This window comes from Hoplias malabaricus, chromosome 17 (genome assembly GCF_029633855.1).
Source record: "Hoplias malabaricus isolate fHopMal1 chromosome 17, fHopMal1.hap1, whole genome shotgun sequence".
Classification (NCBI taxonomy): Eukaryota; Metazoa; Chordata; class Actinopteri; order Characiformes; family Erythrinidae; genus Hoplias; species Hoplias malabaricus.
The window spans coordinates 11,113,113-11,138,707 of record NC_089816.1 but is presented as its reverse complement, the minus strand read 5'-3'; the positions used below and the strand labels follow the sequence as shown (position 1 = coordinate 11,138,707).

General features: G+C 38.8%; 1 protein-coding gene across 1 annotated transcript; it reads left to right on the top strand.

Moving 5' to 3' along the window:
* Positions 1–649: 649 nt before the first annotated feature.
* On the top strand, positions 650–9,604 carry slc26a2 (solute carrier family 26 member 2). The gene is made up of 4 exons (XM_066649682.1): positions 650–796; positions 2,722–3,326; positions 5,124–5,863; positions 6,037–9,604. The coding sequence occupies exons 2-4, from the start codon at positions 2,745–2,747 to the stop codon at positions 6,812–6,814; spliced, it is 2,100 nt and encodes a 699-aa protein (XP_066505779.1). The 5' UTR covers positions 650–796; positions 2,722–2,744; the 3' UTR covers positions 6,815–9,604.
* Positions 9,605–25,595: the final 15,991 nt, after the last annotated feature.

Genomic DNA, 25,595 nt, shown 5'->3' with positions numbered 1-25,595 from the left:
TGACCTTCACATCAACACATAACACCACATGCCAGATACTGCAACTTGCTGGATCATCAGAATACCACTGAACTCCTGAGCCTACAGCATGTCCCTGTAGATGTATATATCATGCAGATATCAAATATCATCAGTTTATATTGTTTCAAGACCAGATAAACACAGAGTACATGTTTTTTTCACATTTGCAGATGTTTCTATGTTGATTATTCATTAGTTAATGTAGCATGCTCTATTATGTTAAGTATGACTGTCACGGAAGTCAGCACAGGTCACATGAAACTGAGTCGGTTTGCATGACTGAGAAATTCTACTGCACAAGAGAAAGAGGATAAGTAGGGTAAGCATGTCTTGTGTATTTTTGACGCATTTCACTCATGTTACAGCATTTAAACACACACTATTAACATGTATACAATATTAAATAAATGTCTTTAAGATATTTGCATTTTGTTGTTTGGTTGGTGCCTTTACTTTTCTCCAACGTTGTGTAATATATGAAATTGCTAATCTTTGTGTATATTGTAAACATTATGTGTACTTAAGTGTATACAATATACATCATATGTATTACGATAACACGTTACATTGTTATTTTGTCAGTCACGTGGCAGCGTGAGCCGCCTGAAGTGACCACGTGACAGTGAAGCTCTATAATGGCTGCTGATGTCATCAGTGGAGTGTAGGCTACTGAAAGGTAGTTTTAGAGGGGTCAGTGTGAGAGAGCTGGCCGGCGGTGAATAATGAATGTGAACTGAAAGAAGACTACACTGACGGACCGTTTGATCATCAGGAGGTGAGTATCTGCGCAGTTAAGTAACTTTCTCTGCGTGTTTCTGAATTCCGCTTCGGCTGTTAACACACTTGGGCTGTGTCTCAAATGGCTCATTGATTACTCTGTAGTGTAGTATGTATGTCTTACGAAAAACAACTTTTACGCAAACCTAGGACATTTGAAGCACTCTACTGTAAGTCATAATCTGTACGACTCACTTATTAACCATCATTCCACTCGGGTAGTGTAGGAGATAGAGTTTAAAGACCCGTGTAGTGCACTTCTTAGGGAGTAGAGTGCCGATTGAGATTTATCGGTTGTGTGGAGAAGGAAAGTTACACGTTGCAAAAAACTCAACTCTTAATCAATGGTACCATTCATAAACTTCACAGAATGTGGTTGTATTTACGCGCCAACAGTTTCTTAGGGGCGTTGTTCCAAATGTGCATTATAAATAAGACTGTTTTGGGTTTAGCTGCTCTATGTATGCGCTTTACGAACATTTTAGTTCTGTGTTTGTTCAACTGTAGACTGACTTGCCCAGAGGGGAATAAACGACAATGTTATGTTTCGTGAAAAAAATAATACACGGTTGATTTAATATATGCTTTGAAATGCTTCTTATCAGAAAGTAATTATTAGCTACGTATACTGCAGAATCTGCGGGATTTAAGTGAAGTTGTAATTAGACTTTGAATAGTAATGTTTAAATGTAAATGTATGTAGTTCTCTTTTTCAGTTTGAGAGTATGGAAAAATACATGTTTAAAAAAAAAAGATTTTAAACGAAATAACTTTTGCATTCCGCTCTTAGCGTTTGATGCTATTTTACGTCACAGAATGCCATTCAGTTATATGGCTATAGATTCATTAATTAAACAAATTACAGCCTAAGGCTCGTATTCATAAACGAAAACCACTTATTATGAAATATTAGGCAGTGAAAAAGTTTCAGAAAAAATGGAAGGTCAAGCAATCCCTTTAGCTCTGTCGTGGCTCATTTACACAAAGTGCTGATTGTTGTTTCATGAGGGAGTGGGTTATTTGGTGGAGGTACTGAATTTGACCTCAATTTTAATGGCTTTTAGTAGGAGAGGAATCTGGATTAACTTTGTGTGGTCTTACTTGCATGTCGCCATCCCAAAACCTAGACCACACACTTCACCAAATGATACATTAAGTGGCACACTATAATATTATCTTGTGTTGACTGTAATCAAACAGCCCACAATTTACAAAATGGTAGGCTCTTCGTAATGTTAATGTTTTAGGCCATTTCTGCTGGTTAATTAAAAATTACAAATGTCAGGGTGTAAAAGGCAGTAAATGGAGATGCATTTTTTTCATCTTTCTTGTAGTTTTTAGTTTGTAGTTGATTTTATACCATCGTGGTACAATATTTCCGTTGTCATAGTGTTTTCTAGTTGCATCATAAAAATTCAGAAACATGACACTTCCTTTAAATTGAACACTGTTCTACATGAATGATTTTTTTTTTCCAGACTGAGATACTTTGCTTGTTTATCATGCTAGCTGTTAGAATGGCAGACTTATTTATTTGCTTACTTTTATGTGTGCACCCAACCTTTTTTTTAAACAAAGTATTTAGCTGTTCTTACCCTTTGAAAGTCATTGGAGGCTTGCTGAGATAATGTTTGCTTGATGACTTATTGATTTCCCTGCCGTGTAGCAAATATTGACTGTCTTTGGCCTGTGCTAATGAATACTTAGCCCTTGATTTAAAAAAAAAAAAAAAATATATATATATATATATATATATAATTTTTTTCTTTGCTTTAAAAGGCCCTTATCACAAACAAAGGTGGAGACCTTCCTTTTGGTTCATCGTTGTCTTAATATATCAAACTGATATGTAGAATTTATGGCTGTATGCAATGCAAATTGTCTACTGATAAGCTTATTTTTAAATATCTGCCTTTCTCTAAGGAACATCTTTAGGTCAGTGCACAATGGCTGGGGAGAAGGACAATCGGACTGCTGCAGAAGGTGGACATGAGAATGATCTTCACATTCCCTTTATTTTGGAGGAGTGTGGACAAGAGAAGGAACCTCTAAAAAAGGTGCTTCGCCGAAAGTTGAAAAAGCATTGCTCTTGCAGCCCAGCTCGAGCCAAAGCCCTGCTCGTTGACTGTGTACCAATTCTGAAATGGCTGCCAAAGTATCAGGTCAAAGACTGGGTTCTTGGAGATTTGATGTCTGGAGTAATTGTGGGCATACTTCTAGTGCCTCAGTCTATTGCCTACTCCCTGCTTGCAGGACAGGATCCAATATATGGCCTTTACACATCTTTCTTTTCCAGCATTATCTATGCTCTTTTAGGGACCTCCAGACACATATCGGTGGGAATATTTGGTGTACTATGTCTGCTGGTAGGTCAGGTGGTGGACAGGGAGCTGGCTGTGGCTGGATATCTCCCTGATCATCAGGGCAATCTGAGCAGCCTGGAGAACAGCACCAAACCTTACTGTGATCGCAGCTGCTATGCCATTATTGTAGGGGCCACTGTCACCTTCACAGCCGGGGTCTATCAAGTAAGTGTCTGTCTAATCATTAGAATGCGATTATAATAATAATAATAATAATAAACTGTTCTAAATTTTAAAATGATTGTTCTTTTGTTTATGGATAATTATGTTTTTGCATTGTTATCAATGTGTGCATGTGCAATAGTGGCATTGCAGGATTATGTCACAGAATTGTCACATTTCTGTCAACTTCTGTGTAAAATGCGGGCTTTAGATGGCATGACAGTTTTTTCCAATGTTGACACAGTGTAGATAGGATTGGTATTGCATTTATCTGCATATCTCCATAATTTTTGTCTTACTGACAAACAGAAAAAAAAACAAAACTGGAAATTGCAATGGAGTTGACTCTACAGTCTGAACAGAGTTGACAAGGGGGAGGGTAAGTGGAGAAAGTGGTAAAAACTGAAATATTTGATCTTTTTTAAATAATTGTATATAGCTTAATTTTTACTTTTTGCTGCTTGACAGAAAAAGAAACTGGACATTGACAAAATAGTATAGTATAATATAAAATATTGTACAAAAGTTTTATACAGAGGCTATTGCACAATTTTGTGACGTTTGAGCAGCTGAGGTGAACAGTAGCCCTGTTTCATATAGTGTTGAAACAAGAGGAGATCTGAGGGCATTTGGTCAGTCTGATTTAGTGCAGGGCTGTACAGTGGTGCAACAGGTAGCGTTGTTCCTTGCCGAAATAGCAAACAGAACCCCAGCTAACTAAACACATGGTTCCTAACCCAGAACAAAGTTCAAATAAAATGGTGTTCCCCATTGGTAACCTGCCACCCCTCCCTCAAACCAGAAAAAGTGTGTGTGGTATTCAGCCATAACACATCACCCTATAAACCCGTACGCAAAATTTAAACATTAATATAGAAGTAAATGACTAAATTCAGTGTAAAGATACATTAAAGATGTCCCTTGCAGAGAATGAAGCCACACATTTTCAATGTTGTGTTGTTCTTAGCCCCTTGTTTTCATAGTCAGGATGGCCACATGGCACGCCCAGTGGAAACTTTGGCCTTGTCCAACTTTTTCTTTTGCCCTCCTTGGAGACGACACAAAGCATTGTGCATATAAGATGGCAGAGTGTGCTTTGGCTAAAAATGCCTCTTAACAGAAAAAGATACAACAATAATGAATACTGGTTTGGCTTTTCTGAGATTGAGAACACTTCACCTGAAAATCTGGGACAGGCTTCTAATCAGAGTTTGTGTATTTGTTACAATGTATATATTTAATCCTGTAAGATCCAGCTCTGAATACTAAAAAACACAGAATCCCTGGAAAAGTTTTATATCTGAATATATATGAATGTTGTCTGTGTTCACGACAGCATGATATGGTTGTCGTAATGAATTTACAATTAAATCAAATGTTTTTACATATTTTCTATGTCAAGACAGACAAACTGAACCATTCAGTTCGATCCAGACAAGATACCGCTTCAGGTCAGACCAAAATTTGGTCCATTGGTCTCAGACATATTTCATTACTATTTTGACATGGACTAAACAAAGCAGGTGTTAAGCACCCCAAGAGCTGTGGAAAGCCTTGAACGAGACTCTGAACTTCTCCAGTTTAAATGACGTGATGGCTAAATAATATTGTATTTTCTTTTTTTCATTACGGAGTGGCAATTTGATAGTGGCTGTCATGTGACAGGGACATGTGAAAATACCTTTTTTAGGAGGTATTCCAACACAACACACAGACTAAAAAAAAGAGGTTAAATAGAAACAAAATTGTATCTATATGTTTTTTACAATGTCTTCTCATTCTCTTTTCTTTTGATTTCAGGTGTTAATGGGTCTCCTGCAAGTTGGGTTTGTCTCAGTCTTCCTCTCTGACTCTCTTCTGAGTGGTTTTGCTACTGGTGCTTCTCTCACTATCCTCACATCCCAGCTGAAGTATCTGCTGGGCCTGAATCTGCCTCGTGCTAAGGGATGGGGCTCATTGATCAAAACCTGGATCAGTCTGCTGAAGAATCTGGGCCAAACCAACATCTGTGACCTCATCACCAGCCTCCTCTGTTTGCTGGTGCTAGTTCCCACCAAAGAGCTCAACGACCGGTTTAAATCCAAGCTTAAAGCCCCCATTCCCTTTGAACTATTTGTGGTCATTGTTGCTACGTTGTCCTCACACTTTGGTCACTTTAAAGAGAAGTATGGATCAGAGGTAGCTGGGGCAATTCCCACAGGCTTCATGCCCCCTCAGCTGCCCGACATGTCTCTTATCCCCAACGTAGCAGTGGATGCCTTCTCAATAGCTATTGTCGGCTTTGCGATCACTGTGTCTTTGTCTGAGATGTTTGCTAAGAAGCATGGCTATGTGGTGGACCCCAACCAGGAGATGTATGCTATTGGATTCTGTAACATCTTTCCATCCTTTTTCCACTGTTTCACCACTAGTGCTGCCCTCACAAAGACTCTGGTAAAGGAGTCCACCGGCTGCCAGACTCAGCTCTCAGGATTAGTCACTGCTCTGGTCCTGCTGTTGGTGCTTCTTGTTATTGCTCCACTCTTCTACTCACTTCAGAAGTAAGTGCTTAATTCATTACAGCACAAAGACAGAAAAAGAAACATGAAAACTGATTTAACTCCCTAGGATTTTATTTAAAAAATGATAATATAGGCCTATATGGATGGCTGACTCAGCAATATTTTCTTTGATCACACATTTGTATGTTAACCACACTCCTCCTTATTTTTAGATGTGTCCTGGCTGTCATTATTGTAGTGAACCTGCGGGGAGCGCTTCGGAAGTTTTTGGACGTTCCACAGATGTGGCGAGTGAACCGTGTAGATGCTGCTATCTGGCTGGTGACCATGGCCACGTCTGCACTGGTCAACACTGAGCTGGGGCTGATGGTGGGGGTGCTGGTGTCTGCATTCTGTGTCCTTGCACGTACCCAAAGGGCTCAGGCTTTACAACTGGGGCAAGCTGGAGACTATGAGATCTTTGAGGACCTGGCATTTTATAAGGGCCTTCACACACAGCCAGGGGTGGCTGTGTTCCGCTATGAAGCACCTATCTACTATGCTAACCAGACTCTCTTTAAAAAGTCTCTGTACCGGAATGTGGGTCTGGACCCACTGAAAGAGAAAGCCAAATCCAAGAAGCTTGAAAAGCAAAGGAAGAAGCAGGGAGCGTTGAAGGATGGGTCCAAACAAGTCCCTGATGTTTCCACTGATGTCTTTCTCCCACAGGGCCCTAGCTTTCACACACTGGTCATAGACTGCTGTGCAGTTCTATTTCTGGATAGCACTGGTGTTTCTGCTCTAAAAGAAGTGTATAAGGATTATAAGGAGTTAGGAGTGCGCTTGCTACTAGCACAGTGCAACACTTCTGTGATTGATTCTCTGCGGAGAGGTGGTTATTATGACCTCAAGACAGGAAGTCCAGAAGTGATTTTCCACACTATCAGCGATGCCATCCGTTACGCTCAAAGTTCACTGTCGCAGAATGGTGACTGTGAGACTCATTTCTGATAGAAAAATGTCTTGCTCTTTGGGCTGGGAAATATGGCAACAGTGCAGTATTGTGATAATTAATTACATCCTTATGATACACAATATGCCTCATGATGCATAGCTTCTCAGAACGGATACAGTGCACAAGCAAACAAAGCAAAAAACACTAACCTATCGTTACATGTTTATAATTTAAAGTAGTTTTTTTCTACAACAATCTATGGAACAGAAACTAAACTAAAATGGAACAATGGAAGCTTGATGTGTTAAAAGAATGGTCCAGTGAAAAATTTATTTTACACAACTTTCCATTTACACCATGTACCCCAGATCACCCCAAACATGCAGTTTGTCTTTAGCTGAGCACTGGAGCTACAAGGCTAACCTTGCAAACACTTTATCCTGATAGTCACCCATATCTTTTCTATAAATACATTCCCTACACTTGTCTTATCCTGATTGAAACACATCTAGAATGTTATGGTAAAAAAAAAAATAAACGCAAATAACTTTACATTTGTTATAATTTACAGTTGTAGCACCCTGAGAGTTCATGTACCTACATTTATATGACATTCTTATCAGTGTGGTTCAGGGCAGGGGCTGAGTTTGTGATTAAAAATATGCAAAACCATGTAGCTGAATACTTTGGGCAGCCATTTTACAAAGGTGTTATTCCAGATCCTGTCTGCCCCACAAAAGCAAGCAAACATATAAATTCAATTTCCTTAATTTCTATTTTGGAGCAGCTTTAAACTATTAAAGTATTTATTTATGAAATCAGAAATTGTGAAAATAAACAGCATGCCATTTGCTTTGTGTTAAATCCATGCAAAACTGCATATGAAGGAAACTTTGACATGTCTTTGCCATGTCAACTGGCTGATCTCTTTAGATTTAACAATAATATGGTCAAATTGTCCTCAAACCCCACAAATCTGGAGGCAGTTTGAAGATGTTACAGGAGTTACAGGAGTTGTGGGAGTACATACTTCAGAAAACTTTAGGGTGACCTTTGACATCTAGTGAGTTTTTTTTTTTTTTTTTTGTAAAATCAAGTTTAAAACTAAATCTAAAATGTAAGTATTGGACAACAAACATGCCATGACCAAGCAAATATATCTGAGGTAAAATTTACATTTAATTCTTTACCAAATCTATTAAAAGCCAGGCAGCTCCTTGTTATTGTAGTAATATTACTTATAGTTGTTTACAGACTTTTATTGTTCGACAAATACAGTAATTTGCTCATGGAAGCATTAAGTGAATGATTTATCACAAAAAGTATAACATTGCCATACATTGCCTCTACACTATTAAGGAATGCTATTTAATCTATAGATCTATGGTTACTACTTCAGTCAAACGTTTGTGCCTTACTGTGATTTCAGATTGATAATCAATAAGATCATTTTGTAGCTTTACTTTTATTATTATTATTGGGACTTAAAATATGCTAAATGGTGGAAGAATGAACTGGATTTAAGTGCCTTGTTTCTCTGTAACTTATTGAAGATGCATTGGTCAGAAGGAATGCTGCTGAAGACCAAACAGTTTATTTTTACAAAGCCCATAATTATTGTGAATTTTTGCAGCACTTTAGAGTTGTATGTGTTTTTTAAAGTCTGGTACTTTCAGTTTCAGCACCCTTTGTCTCTCAGGGCTTACGCACAATTTTGCTGGTCAAACGAAAGCAAGTAAATAAGAACGATGCTGATCTGAGCAGAAAGGGTTTTTTTTTTTTTTTTTTTTTTTTTTTTTTTTTTTCCCCCTCAGTATGACTAATATATCTATGCAAAAATCACCTCGGGCAAAGTAGTCCAAACAATGTAACTTGTCTAGTTACTGAAAGCCATATTTAATGACCGAAAGATTTGGATATTTTTATGTTATTTACAAATGATGCTTGATGATGTTATATTTCTGTTGCTTCCATTGGTATAAATGTCTTTTCAAGGGACTTTCTATTGAGCAGCAGTACATATACATTTATACTGTACCATCCTGTTATTGGTATTTGTTTATAGCATTTGTCTAGATGCAAACAAGTTACAGGTTTTTAATGAAGCCTCTTGCCTAGAAACCAAATCGAAAATTTTCACTGTGCCTCTCCCACTGCAGGAGACTATGGCTTATCGTTGTACTTTTTTACAAACTACTGGCAGAATTCCTCAATCCTGGCAGCTGGAAAAGCGAGAGATTATGTATTAGTTCTCTGGAAAGAATATATAATAAAAATATATTTTTAGCCATTTATATTGGTGAGGGTGGCACAGTGGCCTGTTGCCGGCGTGAGTTTCCTCTGGGTGCTCTGGTTTCCTCCCACGGTCCAAAAACACACGTGGGCAGGTGGATTGGTGACTCAAGTGTCCATAGGTGTGTGTGTGTCACCATGTGAAGAACTGGAGCCCCCTCCAGGGTGCGTTACTGCCCAGTGATTCCGAGTAGGCTCCGGACCCACCGTGACCCTGAAGTGGATATGCGCTTACAGACAATGAATAAATGAATTATATTACTGATCATAGTATAGTAAGTGATTTTATTTTTCTGTTCAAATGTATTTTTCTGCCTTTACATGTGAATAAGATGTATTTATATAAAAATCAGGTTTTGTAGCTGTGCTAGTGCTACATTACTGTATTTTCTATTCTTTATTTATCTGTTATGATCGAAGAGCTAAATGTTCTTTTTCTGTTCTGTCACTGTTTTTGGTGGCTGTTACAGTTTTTGTCCACCTTGTCTATTTAAAAGGGAACAATTGTTTTCTATCTGGAAACACATTTAAGAAGACCAGAATAAACAACTTATACCTGCAAACCTGTCTTACTTCTCATCCTTTATCCAGTTCTGTGTTGAAATAGGACAGTTACAGCATCTTACTCTTGCCAAGACTACATTTTCTCTGCTCTGTGTATTAGATTGTTCCAGAGCACATTAAAGGAACCTGTCTCCAATTCCAGTGAACTGCTGCCTGAGTGAAGGCTTGTCTCTGTCTCTGCAGAAGCCTGATGTGAACGTTTAGATAAAGCAGCTGCAGCCTGCGTTCACATTCTGGAGCTGTGTCTATTACTGTGTACTGGCAGATTATGACTCTGTATGAAGCTCTGAATGCCAATCAGACTGAAGCAGGCATCAAGCCCTGCAGGCTGACCAGTAATTAAGTCTACTTTATCTCCTCCTTAATTCATTTATCAGCAGGAATCCTCAGTCTTACCACTGAGAGTCGCTGTTCAGTCCTGTTACCACTCTTGGTTTAAATGTTTTTTTCTAACTTGTGGCTCATAGTGATGGGAATTTCGGCTCTTTTTGGGGAGCCGGCTCTTTTGGCTCTTTGGGCTCCTAAATGGCTCTGTTTCCCACTTATTTCTACTGGTACAGAACAATATTACCTACATTTTACATGACTATATGGACAAAATGTTATTGTTCAATATTAAAAATAATAGTGTTGCAATGGCCAATTGTTTTTATGGCTGTCTTGTAATAACTCTCAGATTGCACTCACATTCAATTGTATAAATAACTGGATTTTTATTTAAACACCTTAATAAAAAATCACTTGTAAACTCTGAAATATAGCCAATGGAACTCAAAAGGTAGGTATTACAAAATAGCTTTTTAAATTAAATAATCAATTTCTGGGTAATAAACAAATGCTCTGCAAAGTGCAAAACAGCAGCATTCAACGGTAGTGATTAAACAATTAAAACAACTGTCAACAAACATTTAAATGATTTAACATTTTCTTCAACTATTTTTTGGAAGGCAGGTTGGCATTCAGGAAACCCAAGTGTCTCGGCTTTGCTTGTTGTTCTCTGATTGGTTGAATGACAAACCTTAGAAAAAAATGGCTCGGACTTAGACGGGAACCGGCTCTCATCGTTCACTTAAGAGAGCCGGCTCTTTGAACCGGTTCGTTCGCGATCGGCACATCATTAGTGGCTCAAAGTCATGCTCTGCCAAGAAGGGGATGAAGAAAAGCGTGAAACAAGACTGACTTGATTTAGTGGTGTATTTGCAGGACAGGTATGACTGTAGGTATGACTAAGGTACTGGAGGACTGGTGTCCAACAGAAGTTAAAAATTGGCAAATTATCAAAGTACCATGCAGGAGTAAAAATGTACCATGACTGTAAATAGTTCTCACCAAAGCTGAAAATATTCATCTTACTTATTTTTGGGATGTAGAGCTTTTACCAACACATGTACATGGGGTAAAATGAGTCCTTCCGAGGTATCTTTCCAATTATGGCACTGGACCCGTGTTTATGTGAGAGTGAAAAGTTAAAAAGAATAAAAGAAACAAAATGGCTGCGGAGAAAAAATGTGTACTGATTAAATAAGGCAAAAATAAAGACAGAAAAAATAGAACTAAGAACTAGAAATTGCACACACAAAACTTATTCAATCATTATATATATATATATATATAGGGGTTGGACAATGAAACTGAAACACCTGTCATTTTAGTGTGGGAGGTTTCATGGCTAAATTGGATTGGTGGCCAATCTTCATTAATGGTACATTGCACCAGTAAGACCAGAGTGTGAAGGTTCAGTCAGCGGAGGGTAAGAGCACAGAGAGAGAGTTACGGTGTGGAGAAGCCCCAAAGAAGTGTACCACCAGACTGTCGCATGCCCAGAGTGAAGCATGGGGGTGGATCAGTGATGGTTTGGGCTGCCATATCATGGTATTCCCTTGGCCCAATACTTGTGCTAGATGTGCGCGTCACTGCCAAGGACTACCGAACCATTCTGGAGGACCATGTGCATCCAATGGTTCAAACATTGTGTCCTGAAGGTGGTGCTGTGTATCAGGACGACAATGCACCAATACACACAGCAAGACTGGTGACAGATTGGTTTGATGAACATGAAAGTGAAGTTGAACATCTCCCATGGCCTGCACAGTCACCAGATCTAAATATTATTGAGCCACTTTGGGGTGTTTTGGAGGACCGAGTCAGGAAACGTTTTCCTCCACCAGCATCACGTAGTGATGGAGGCCCTACATCATACTAATAAATTATTGTGATCTAAAACCAGGTGTTTCAGTTTGTCCAACCCCTATATATATAAATAACTATATATTAGCAGGCCTATGTATCTGAAGGTGCATTACCCTACATTCTCCATCAGAGTGCAGTATTGTTCTAATTACAAAATCCACCCATGCTTTCTTGATGCTTTGGTCTTCGGTGCTTGTGGTAAAAGTTCATGGAGACCAGTTCAAAGATTTCTGCCAGTTCCATGATATCGCTGACAGGAATCTGAGATTGAAAACCCTGATGGAAGAAGAGTCTGTCAGCCTGAGGTTTGGCCGCAGATTAGGAGACACCGCGTCATATCTGTACTTCATGATGCCTTTAAACTGTCAGCCTGGTTTGTCTCCTGTCAAGAAAATTTGTATTCTCGCCTCATCTCCGAGGCTGCCTGGGACACCACTGTCTCCAAGGCATTCTGTGTCCCAATGACATTAGCAGGTGTTGAGATAGTCGAAGTGAAAGCAGCCTCTTTAATTCCTTCCCGTCTCTCTCTCTCTCTCTCTCTCTCTCTCTCTCTCTCTCTCTCTCTGTCTGTCCTTTTTGCTCTGTTTAAATCAGTTCCATCTGAGTTCAGGAGTATACGTTAAAGTCCAGTTCATTTACTCCTTATGTCAGAATATCAAGCCTCAAAGGTAAATTGAAATTAAATACTTCTTAAATCTCACAGTCCACAACAGTCTGACCAAAGCCTAAAACACATCTGAGATACAAGCAGACATTTATAATATTCTGAATGAATAAACATGGCTATTAGAGCTTAACGATATGGCCATAATTTATATCACAATATGTTTCTTAATTTTACTCAATTAAGATAAGGATATAATTCAGATATCGATATAAACAATAAAAAAACACAAAAATACTGCCAAGAATTGAAAGAAACATGACATCACCATTAAACAACAACCTCTTAGCTTTGTCAATGTTAATATTTTTAGCCTAACATTAAAATTTAGTTGCAATGAACTGATGGCAGCGCCATGTAACGAATTTCAGACAGTGACAGATGCTGTAAATAATGTACAGTACTGTGCAAAAGTTTTAGGCATCAAAGAATATGAGATTTAAAAAGCTATTTATCTCAGCAGTAAGTGTTAATTTGCAAAAACAAACAAACAAACAACAAGTAATGCCCAACATAACAACAAAACCAAGTAACATTATTCCAGTGAGTGTGATATTCTGTGTGTGAATGTGTGGATTTAACTTTTTACAAATTTTGTGGAGTCCGTATTATTTGAGGTTATGCTCCAATACCTAGTTTTAGCGGTTAATAATTAATGATTTTAAATAATATGTGCTGTCGATTTAACAAATTCATACAAATCAAGGAGAATTTGAACAAAACATTGTTCTTCAAACTCACTCTCACCTACTACTTTATAGAAAGAAAAATGATCTTTTATTTCTTATTTGTTGATTTTATTATTTTTTTTTTTTTACATTTTCTTGTATTTACTGTGATGATATATAACTTTATACAAGCACCACACTTACTGAGAAGGCATAAGTTTAAATATATATCATTATCTTAGGTGCTTAAGACATCTGCACAGTATTGTATATTGGAATTGAAAATATTAAAAATGTGTATAAAAATCATTTTATAGTTATTGAAACATTTAAATTGAGATATATATTGATGGAATAATTGTCCAGCCCTTTTTAGTAATAAGTTGTTGTACATATTAATAGTGTTGTACATTTTATATCTACAATTTGAGATTTCCAGCTCTGAACAAATCTGTTTGCTCTTTGTAGTCATTTGTTTGCAAAATAACTGTGTGTGTGTGTGTGTGTGTGTGTGTGTGTGTGTGTATTTTGCAGATGAGTGGCAGAGCCTTATTCAAGCCTAGTGGTACCAAATTGGCGGACGGCAGTCTTGACTTCAATTGCAATCCATCAAAATGATATGTTATCTCCTTTTGTGGTCCAATCATGGAGCTTGTAAAACTATTTCCATGAATACCATTACATCACTCAGCCTGCAGTTGGATTTGCACTTGTGCAAGTCGATAATTCATTTGAATTCACAGTCTGGAAACACACACTGGACAGGCCACCAGTTCATCACACACTTACACACACACTCCAGTGGAAGACTTTGAATAGCCAGTCCACCTACGAGCCCGTGTTTTCATGTTGGGTGGATTGGTTAAATGCTGTGGGAGTGACCTGATGTGAGGTTTGAACCCACAAACCTACAAACCTAGGTGATGTGTGACACAAACCACAATGCCACCAAAGTCAATAATGCATTAGCAAACAAAGATACACTCTCAGAAAAAAAGGTACGACAGAGGTACATTATTCGTCACTTTAGTTACAAACAGTGTAAATATATCTAAGGAACAACAGTAGTGTTAGGGTCCAGTTGTGTTCCCTAAAGGGACAAAAATAATCCCCTTTTAAAGAAGGAGAGATGAAAATGTATACTCATTCATCATAGAACTGAGTAAAATTAAAGAACATAACTTAAGTCTTAGAGATTAAATGTGGCAAATGCAATCAACACAATGTTGAAATCTACAGTAATAATAGAATAAAGTACATTTATGTTTCTAATAAAATGAACATACAATGTACAGAATATGTGCCCTTGAGGATACCATATCAGTGACAGTTTTTCTGGCAGTGTATGATATACGTCATGTCCAAAACTAAAACGAAGTGCACAGAATTGCTCTGTACAAAGAACATTGGACAATGATTACCACTTGTTCATTGGTTTTGCTGTCATTGGACATTCAGTTCTATGGTAATGTGATAAACTGAAATTCTCAGGGTATCTTCAGGCTGTAAGTAAATCGTGTTTGTTTCCCAAATCAGTTTGTTTGGGAGGACTAGCTGCACAGTTATTTGTAAATGGTCAAATTGGATTTGCGTGTCCATACCTCACCAACTTATCAGCATGGGCTACTGTGGTAAAGATGTCACTGTGTAGCTTCACAGGTCACGGAATTCAAATGCAGTATTCAAATGTGGATACAGGAGAGAGGTGCTTCATCTCGCCCTAGAAAATAATCAGTTTCTCAAATCATAATAATGTAATGTAATAATGTGCAGTTATTTGTCGTTGAGATGTGTCTTCTGCATTTAACCCATCTGTGGCAGTGAACACACACACACACATACTACTGCACTAGGGACTGGGGACACGCACCCAGAGCAGAGGGCAGCCATCCCTGGTGGCCAGGGAGCAGTTGGGGGTTCAGTGCCTTGCTGTGGAATCAGGGAGGAAGATGGTGCAGTTTCTTTACTCCCACGGCCCCCGATTTTCCGGTTGGTCGTAGAAATTCAAACCAATGACCTTTCAACCCTCTTCTATAACCATTAGGCCATGGCTCCCATGGTTCTGAATTCTGAATTCCGAATAGGTTGGCATTCACTGTAACATCCTGTGCTTATTCATGGTGTGATTCACCATGGTTCATGTTTTTTAAAAATTGCACATAGTCTATTGAATAATGTGGTATGCCTCATTCTGAGTAACTTTTTTAATTTCCATGTAACTACAGATGCTTTAAACGGTCCCAAATTACACCCACGGTCTTGTGATCAATTTATATATTTATTTATTTTTGTCACTTACATTGTTCAACTACTTAAACCTCCTCTTTTCCTCTAAACAAACCTACATAATATTCAAGAAAGATTACAGAAAACTGAAAAAAGAAAGAGATCAGGTCAGTTTGAAAGTGTCCTCAAACATTAGACTGACTATTATTAATGTGAGATGATTTATATAACGTTTACCAATATTGTGAATGATGTGAAGAGGTGAATGTAAATGTATATACACAGTACAAAAGGCTCATCTTCTCTATTTCTAAGGATTCTGAGTGCTGAGACTGAAAAAGAGTCTGCGGGGTCTCTGCTTTCCAAGCCGTCTTGTCGATCCCCCCTTAGATCACAGGTGTAATTGCATAATGGTGTACATAACTATGTAACTGAAGGACTAATTGAGGGCCGTCAGTTGTCAGCTTCCATAAAACTCCTCGCTCTGCTTTCTGACTGATAGCACACACGACAGCAATCTCCTCTCTAGCATAATTCACACTTACGCTCTTATATAAACTCCTTCGTTGCGTCCAAATGATGTCTCCTGAAAAGAACTGGAAGGAGGGGGAAAAAGTAAAGGAAGGAGAATGTCCATTTTCCCAGCACTTTCAAAGCTCAGCATGTGGCTAAGGCTGTGGTTGAAAACACCATTCCTTCAAGCGCACGGCTTTGTGTTGGTGCTAGCTTTTCTATTCTGTATGCATTGTAGAGCCATGGCTTTTGTATTGAGGGCTAGTGTTCTAAAGGAGTGCGCGACCAACGATAAGGGCATGTTGTTGGCATCTCCATTCATCTTCTGCTTCAGAGTTACGCTGCATCTGCATAATCCAAACTGGAGAAGTGCCATTTAAAATCACTGGAGCGCTTTGTGCTGTAACTTCTACAGTACGTGGCCTTTTATTTATATTCATGAGAAAGCAGGAGCCTCCCTTTTTTTTTACTTTTTCCATGCGGTAGCTGGAAGGTGCGTCCTCACTGCCTCTGGTGACTCACCTTCGAAATAAGCAAGTGTGGCTTTGTGCTGTGAACTGTGATCAAAACAAAACAACTGCAGCATGATGAAAAAGGTGGTGTGTTGCAGCATATTCATCAATCATTTCTTGCATCTCCTGTTGCTCTTTTGGCGGAAGTGAATGGAGCACAGATGATAGACAAAGCTGAAGCTGAGTAGGTTTATGAAGTGTAATATCAGAACCTGAAAATGCAATAATGAAAAAATAAGGAAATGTCATAAAGTCTATCATGGCCATTGGTGACACCAAATGCGTTCAGTGGATAAGGCGGGACAAGCACACGTCTCATTTAATCTGGGAAATGTGAAGTTTTAGTATTTCTTATAACTGCATGTTGAAACTCTTACTAAATTCAAATTGTGTCCTTTTTACCCTCACCATTCCCATAAAGATTGGGAAGAAGCAGTTAGAGAAAATGAATGAATGAATGGATTCATTAATGATAATAGGGCCAGTGCTGACATCATTGCATCACTCCACATGTAAGAGTTTGATTTTTAGACTCATAACGGTATGAATTCTTTCCTGCACATTCCTTGGTGTTTTCCCCTTTAGAGCACACTTGATTCTATTGCTTAGCTGATGTTCTAGAGCAGGGAAATGGCCAAATTGTGTTGGAATCTAGCCTACAGTTTCCCATCCTACTCTAAGTATAGACTAGTCTAGGTGGACTGCAAATGTTCTCTTCTAAAGCTATACATTTCCTCAAAAACATCAAAAAGGAAAAAAACAGCCTACATTCTAACAGTTTTAAGGATGCTTGCAGAGTGTTATAACCCTTTGGGGTTTCTTCAGGCACATCCTTGACCTAATGAAAATTTAATAGAAATGTCTGTGGATGACACCAAATGCAATATGTATAAAACCAGTAAAATACACAGTACACTATTCAGCTTGCAGGTTGCTGTCAAGTTAACGTTCTGTCTGCCACACTGACCATTCAAATCAATGATTGCCTTGACAAATTATCATCATTAACATCCATGATCAAATTTCATGCTCCAGTTTCTGTCTGACCATATGAATAAGCACACTTGGTTTTCTTTTTTGCATTATATGAAATAAATGAGGGGTTGTGGACTCGCATATCTTCGACTGGAGCTTATATTTTATAATAAAGTTATTGGTTGGTTGTGAAACCCCAAAAGTAAAATTTAAAAATTGTACTCTAAAAGCTAGCATCTAGCCTTCATAGGACAATGCTACTGCTTACATAATTGGACCATTGTTTTCTATAGGAGGTCATAGAAAACTGCCATAAGCTTGTCCAACCAAGAAACAGGACTTGGCCCGGTCCAGTGAACTGGCCAAAACTGCAGCTTGATCCACTAGCTTCATCAGTGCTATATGACACGTCTACTCTGTGTGTGTGTTGTAGTCTTGCTGCACTGTTGGGGCCCAGATAGCAGCAGATGCCCTGCACTGACCACTGACATAATTCTGCCATTTATCTCCCCAGTGAGGGCCAGATGATAAACTAGCTTATCTCAGCCGGTGGAGGGTCATTGCCCCTCTATTCCTACAGGGTCTGACCGCCGTCTGTCTGTTTGCTGCCCTCAGCGTTCAAACTGGACACATCCAAAATCTCAACCATTCTCTCTCTCTCTGGTTCAAGTTCTTTCAAATGGCTTTTTTGGCACAACATGTAACCATCAGCTCTTACCAAGCAAAGAGTTAAAGAGTTAACATTTGTGACATGCTTTGGCCAAAATACCACAAGGATCATACATCACATTACTCTTTGCCATCTAAACAGCCCTGTTCAGAATGAGCCAAGGCACATTGCAGTGAAGCAGAAGGAGCAGAAGTGCTGGACATAGGTCATTATTGCTTTGTTATCTTCTTTCTCCGTATCAGTACAGTTACTTCTTCATGGCCATGTTTATTTTATTTTGTTGCTCTTATAAATGCAGGTACAAAGCTGTAATGGGAGAGACACAGATGAGGAGGAAGAACCATTTTGAAATGCCTACCATCTATGTAAGACACAGCATAAAAACACTCATTTCATCCATGTTCTCTGACTTAGGCAGATCACAAAAACTGACTGGGTTGTTTAATTTCAGTTTCTAGGTTGGAAGGACCACCACAGAGCAGGTATCATTTGGGTGGGGGATCATTCTCAGTGCTTCAGTGACACTGATATAGTGTGTCATAAGTTAGTGTGTGTGGTGTTGGTATGAGTGGGTCAGGCACAGCAGTGCTGCTTGAGTTTTTAAACAGTGTGCCCATTCACTGTCCACTGTCCACCTACCTTGTTGGACCACCTTGTAGATGTAAAGTCTGAGAGAGTAGCTCATCTGTTACTGCACCGTTTGTGTTGGTCATCTTCTAATCCTACATCAGTGGACACAGGACGCCACACACATAATACGGTTGGCTAGATATTTTTGGATGGTGGACTACTGTCAGTCCAGCAGTGACAGTGGATTTAAAAACTCCTGATCCACTTGTACCTGCAGAGAATGATCTGAACAATCATACCAGTCTACAATATCAGTTGAGAATGATCTACCAACCAAATAATACCTGCTCTATTGTGATCAGGTGGTGGTCCTGACCATTGAAGAACAGAGTGAAATCAGTATAAGAAAGTATGCAGAGGAACAGATGGACTGCAGTCTGTAATTATAGAACTACAAAGTGCTCCTGTATGGTCAGTGGAGCAGATAAAATGGACAGTGAGTGTAGATACAAGGCTGGTGATTATTCCATGTATATGTCCCTGCAAACTCTATATTTATCTCTTTTTGCTAGCTTTCTTTCTTATCTTGCTCTCTGTTCATACCTCCGTCTCTCACTCTTGTCACTTTTTATCTCCTTCTTGTTGTCCCCTGTCTCTCTTGTCTCCAACTTTTGCTCTCTGTTCTCTCTCTCGCTCTCAGTCTAAATGCCCTCTATTCCTCTCAGGGCCAGTGGGGTGTCCAGCTGGCCTGCTTTTGGCATTGACCAGACAGGAACAGCTGCTAAGAGAAGAGAGTGATGGAGCGATGGGGATAAAACTCTGGAAATGTTGAACTTGTTTGAGTGGAGTAAGACACAAGAGAAAAGAAAAAGAGAGTTTAAGGGAAGAGAGCACTTTGAAAGGCTTTTTACAATGACACTATCAAGTAAGCCTACAGATAAAACATGCCAGAAGTAACTCTGTGAAGCTGAGTGGATTTGGAAGGAAAATCCTTCAGGCTAAATTGGCATTACACCTACTCTACATTTGCAAAGAATTACAAAAGCAAGGGATGATAAAGACAGTGCATTTTGAAGAGCAGACTTAGGTGTCTCTTCTGTTTTACAGTAATGACCTAGATGTGTCATGTCTTTTATTGAGACCAGACCACAATGAAGACAACTCTGGAGAATTTCTTCTCCATTACTTTAGCTTAGAGTGAAGTGATATAGAGTCCGATTTGCAGGTTTTAGTTAACCTTACTAAAAAAAAAAAATAAAGACCACCAAATGCCACACTGGCTTATTCTCCATGGCACTTATGGTTTCTGTGTGGCTTTACTGAACCCCAAATCCTTGTGTATTCTATGTTGTATCAGAGCTTAGAAATTTTTATTTTATTAGAGTGATGCTGATCCAGCTGCTCAGCACACCACATATCTTCCTGGAAAAATCATTCATGCAAATCCACTAGCCATGCTATGGGCAGCCGCTCACACTGTGACTAAGGAGGCCTCAATGTTTTTGCCATTATCAGCTGCATGAAGATATTACTAAGCCAAATGCTTGACAGTTATTGGACAATTTATTTTTTATCAGGTATCTGAGCATTTACTGGCACTTGTGGGATGTTTTCCAGGGATGCACTCCGGTGGGACTGTTTCAAGTTCTGAATATATTTTGTATGTTAAAAGTTTTTAATAGGTAACCTGTTTTCTGAAGTAAAAAAATTTAAACCACATGCTTCTGTAGGCATATGGCATGCTCTCCAGTGTTTTTCATGCATCAAGTGCTTTATTAGAATTGTAAACTTTATTGTGTTTTTGACCTTTCATTTGAAATCATGTTTTTTATGCCTGCTGACATGAAAAATATGATTATGTAATCAACTTTCAAGAATGTTTTTAAGGTGGTAGAATCATTTCAGTTTTATTGTATTAAGGGGAAAATGTATTTACTTTTATAATAGTCTATAATGAATCATGCTTAATACAAATGGATGTCAGCTGACAAGAGGGTTCATTTCAAGCTGGTCTTAAATCAGTTATAATATAGTGAGGGAACTTAACAAACCTGTAATGAAACAACGTATTAGTTGCCGTTCTGAAAAAAATAATCTTTATTAAAAAAACTTTATACATTTCTGTTTATGTGTCTATTGTGGTTATACTGACCTACTATTTTTACTGGCAAGAGCACACTTACTGCTGAGATAGGTTTGCCTAAGGTTTTGCATTTTGACTTTGTGTACTGATGTTGAGAAATACTGTTTGTCTTTTTAGTACTGCATTTTACCCATGCTTAACTCGATCGTTTTAATGTATGTTTTCATTATGATTTATACTAAGAGCAAAATCGTATAGCAAAGGTCTCACAGCCGGGGTTGAGGTGTGAGTTGTGAGGTAGGCGTTTTGTAGATACGGCGCCATCTTGATTTCTTGTTGTTTACTTCTTGTCGGAGTAATTCCTGGTTTGGACACTTTCCTCGACCTATTTTCTGAGAGCTGCTGAGCCACTTTTAGGTCTGAAAAGGTCAGTCGTGCGTTTGTGTGAATGCTGAATGAGTTCGGGTCGAGGAAGCTAATCAGACGGACAAGAAAATCAGCAGGTGTGATTATATTTAGCGCTTGAGTCACAGATATTAGCGCTCGCGCGGTCAATGTCAAAGCCACACATCATTTACAATACGGAGTGAGTCATGCAGGTGTGCGCGCGATGATACACAGCTGCGGGCCTCTCTCTCTCTCTCTCTCTCTCTCTCTCTCTCTCTGCAGCATCTTACTGCTACATCAATGTCACATCCGGAGAAATGAGTCAGTCTCCTCAACAGGTGGTGGGAGAAGGGCTGCCGAAGAAGGCTCTAAAAGCACATACAAACCTCTGACTTTGATCCGCAAATAATCGCAAAGGGGAAAAAAAGAAAAGAAAATGGCGCGACAAAAAAGAGTGGGAACTGACTTCCGCCTCGCGGGCTCTAAAAGCGAAGCGAAAATAACAGCATGACAAATTTCCTAATGTCCCGAGTCTTGATCTGGACAGGCGAAAGTGATGTGTCAAAGGCCTCTGTGACCTGTGTGTGTAAGGCCGTTTGTTTAGACGTGTAGGTCTTTTTGACGTATTATTACGTCAAATTTAAACGCCTTAAGACGACAGAAATAGCATGTTTTAACACTAATTTATGAGCTGTACGTTACAGATATATATAATTAGTGTACAATTATCACTAAATTAGGATATTGTGGCGTCGGCCACTATGTGGATTTGGTGGGCTACCTACAACGTCACTACCCATAAACACCCGGGTTGTAAATAGTCGTGTTTTATTGTAATAATTGTTTAAGTGTTTCAATTTATGTAGTGGTTTGTGTGGGTCTTGTGCATCGTTGTTTTAGCTTTCACTCTGTGTTGTTGCATATGGTTAATTTGATTAAATATATTCGTGTTGTGGTAATGTTTTGGTGTTGTCAGCCACTCTGTTTGTGTAAGGGAAGTTTTTATTCAGGTGGAATACGTGTTATGTTATTCACTTAAAGAGTAATAAACAACCGTTCTGTGTGTTCCTCGTCCGCCACACCACAATATCTTTAATCATTTAAATATAACTACTGTGAATGACATCACATTTACCTTTGAGTTTTATGGAAGCTTTTAGGTAATTACTGTCTGATTAAATTAAAGATATCACAAATTAAATTATGACTCATTGTGAAATAGAGATTTATTCATTAGTGACATGCTAAATTATATTACTATTATTTTGACATATCTGAAATTAAAGGTTCACTAGTGCAGATTTAATTGTAGATATTTTAAATGTAATTAATGATTATGTAAACCTAAGTTACGGATATCCAGTACTGTAATTTAGTGAGCGTCAAAGGAAGAGTGAAAATGCACAGCGATTACTGTTTAACTGTGCTCTTTATAATGCCCTAACAAGACTATGAGGGCTTGCTACTACCATCCAGTGACATTGTAGGGGTTTATTGCATGCAATGTCTATAATTAAATCTGAAAATGTAATTTTGACATGTTATCAATTTAATCAACTTAGACATATTAATTATAATTATGCTTGGTGCCTCAAATAACAAACCCAGTGATGTATTATGAGATATCTTAAAATGCATTTGATAACCAGACCAAAAGCATTTACTAAAACGTACCCCCTACGTTAAGGGGTGGGTATGTTGAAACCAACCAATAGCAAGAATGTCCTAAAGGTCCAGGCACCTTAAGATGTTCAAAAATGAGATGTTAATAGTGTATATTTTTCACCTTAAAGGATCCCAAACTAATTATCTATACAGTTCATACAGCAATCACCCAAAATCTAGCCCTCCCAAAAAAGAGTGTAGGTGGTTACCCCCTTCAATGATCGGGTACAACCAAAACACAGGCATTATTTAGATATACTGAGACATATTAGCATATGTAGAACAGGTATAAGTGGCTCATTCTGCCCACTAACTGTCTACTGTATTAGACGCACCTGCCTTGTTGGTCCACAGTGTAGATGTAAAATCAGAGACAATAGTTCAACTTTCACTGCACAGTTTGTGTTAGTCATTCTCTAGTAATTCATCAGTGGTCACAGTTTTCATCCACCACATCAGTGTCAATGCAGTGCTGAGAATGATCCATCACCCAAATAATTCCTGCTCTGTCCTGATCATTGAAAAATGTGGTGAAATTGGGCTAATAAAGTATGCAGAGCAACAGGGGGATAACTCTTATTGTAGAACTACAGAATGCACTTCTATAGTAAGACACATTCACTGGTGCCATTTCAGTAAAATGGCACTGAGATTCCTGGTTCATGTCACTATTCTAAAGGAAATGGGAAGTTTCTCTGCACTGTACCATTGGTGGAATTTTGCTTTTCAGTGTATACCTCCAAACGTCAGTGAAGGAATTTTTAGCAGAGATTTTTAATAGAGGTGTGATTATAGACAAGCTCAAAAGTTCAATTTGCTGTAGAGCCGTAACCTTTTGCTGAAGTCTGAAATGTCATGCCATCTGCTTCTCTGTACAGTGCTTCTGCAGTCATATGTCCTTAGATGCTGTAATGCGGCTTCGATTTTAAAATAATGACCTATCCAACCTATTAAATGTCCATGACAATGTCTTTTTCCTTTCAAGACATGATGTCTGGCGCTATTGCCGGACCTTAATGAAGTGCCTTCTGGAGTCTTTTCCATTACCATCACATCACTATTACAGCAGGTACACTTGTACCTGACAGAATCCTTCCTTCCTGAGATGGAGGGCATTATTCCAAGAGCACTTACCAAGGCTGAGTATTATCTGACCCAGAGCAGGAAAATCATGAAAGATTACTGGGGTCAGCCTCTTGAATAAATTAGAGGCCTACCTTCCTGCCTGTATTAAGAGTTGGTAAGAAGTAGTGAAGATGCTCATAGATATTAACGGGACATTTTCGGGAAGTTGTATGAGTTGATTTGCATTTCGGAGGATATCCAGGGTCAATTTCCTGAACATCTCTCCACCACACAGCCTTGCGTAGCTCCTAGTAATGCTCCACTACATATTTCATTTAAAGTTTAACCATGTCAGAATGACTCAGGTTATGTAGAAGCTGTAAAGCTGACCTTTGCACAAACGTCTCAAGGAAATTACACATCTACTGCACTCTTAGTGTACCTGAAAATATGCATTTAAAGTTGACCGAGCAGCTTTGATAATTGCCGTGTGCTATGAACCACAAGTGCACAGTGTTGCACCATAACACATGATCCCATCCCATTATGTGGGTCAGCGGGTTAGGCACCATGAGCTACATGAAGAATATTCACTTCGCTTCAGGACTCTGGTTTCCTTTTTCTTTTTTTCTCTAATTTTCCCCCATTTCAAACTTTCTGGCCACATATTTCATTCTGGGAAGTCTGGCTGCTTGCTTTGAAAAGACACTTAAATCTTCTAATATTACATGGAAATATAAGAGGAATAATTTAGAAATTTACATTTTGGTTTAATGAAAGGTAAAAAAAATACTGAGACTGGATGCAGACCCCTGTAGTTGTTGATGTACTTCTAAGAATAAATTACGCAATGCAAAAGCAGTTCTTTGCACCTCTGCTGTGATAGAACATTAAGGAAATGGTTTTCTAAGTTGTTGCAATTCTGTGAAATGACATGCCAAAAATTGACAAACCTCAGGCCTGAGAAATTTTTCCTTAGCAGTTTTTGTGATCTAAGTTTTGCCTGAGCTTGAGCATTAATCTGCTGGGCAGATAAAGCTTCTGTTTCCAAAAGTTAGAAGGCCATTTGAACTGGGGGGAGTTAATGGAGTCTGCTTGGCTTCCTACGTCTGTTGCTGAAAGGATGACAAATGTGGGAGCGCCTCTTCCTTGATCATCTTGTGGGTTTCACTAGCAGCCTGTCAGTCCCTTTGCAGGCCTTAACCTTCTGTGCTCTGTGTGAATTGGATGGTGTTAGCCATTATGTGCCTAGTTAAATCTCAAATGAAAAGTCAGCAGAGTACTAATTAACGGCCTTCTACAACCAAACTCATTACAGCAGCTCAGCAGAGGCTTCGGGGTGAAGTGTCTCTCCATTAAAGCTATCTGGCATCTCCTCTCATCCTACTCTTCTTCTTTTATCAGGAGAGAGTAAACCAACTCTGACCAACATCATGATCACACCAAAAACCTTTACAAGACCCTTATTTGGTGAAGCGCAGTGTGGCCCTTACGCCTGGCCCTTGTACTAATCCCCATAACAATCTGCAATGACAGTGGTGCAATGGGAAAGGCATGTCTGGCTGCTTCATATTCCTTGGGTGCAATTAAACTGAGTTTATAATGCTGTGAGTGTTGGAAGGAATTTTGAGAATGATGCGCATATAATCCTCCCATTACACTATGGCTTCAGTCATTGTGTTTAAACACGGTTTGTGGTAACTATGGTTCACACAATAGTAGCTTTTAGCTTGAAGGGAAATAGTTGTAATTGCTTTTCATTTTCTAATCCATGTTAACCAGTGTCCACATTC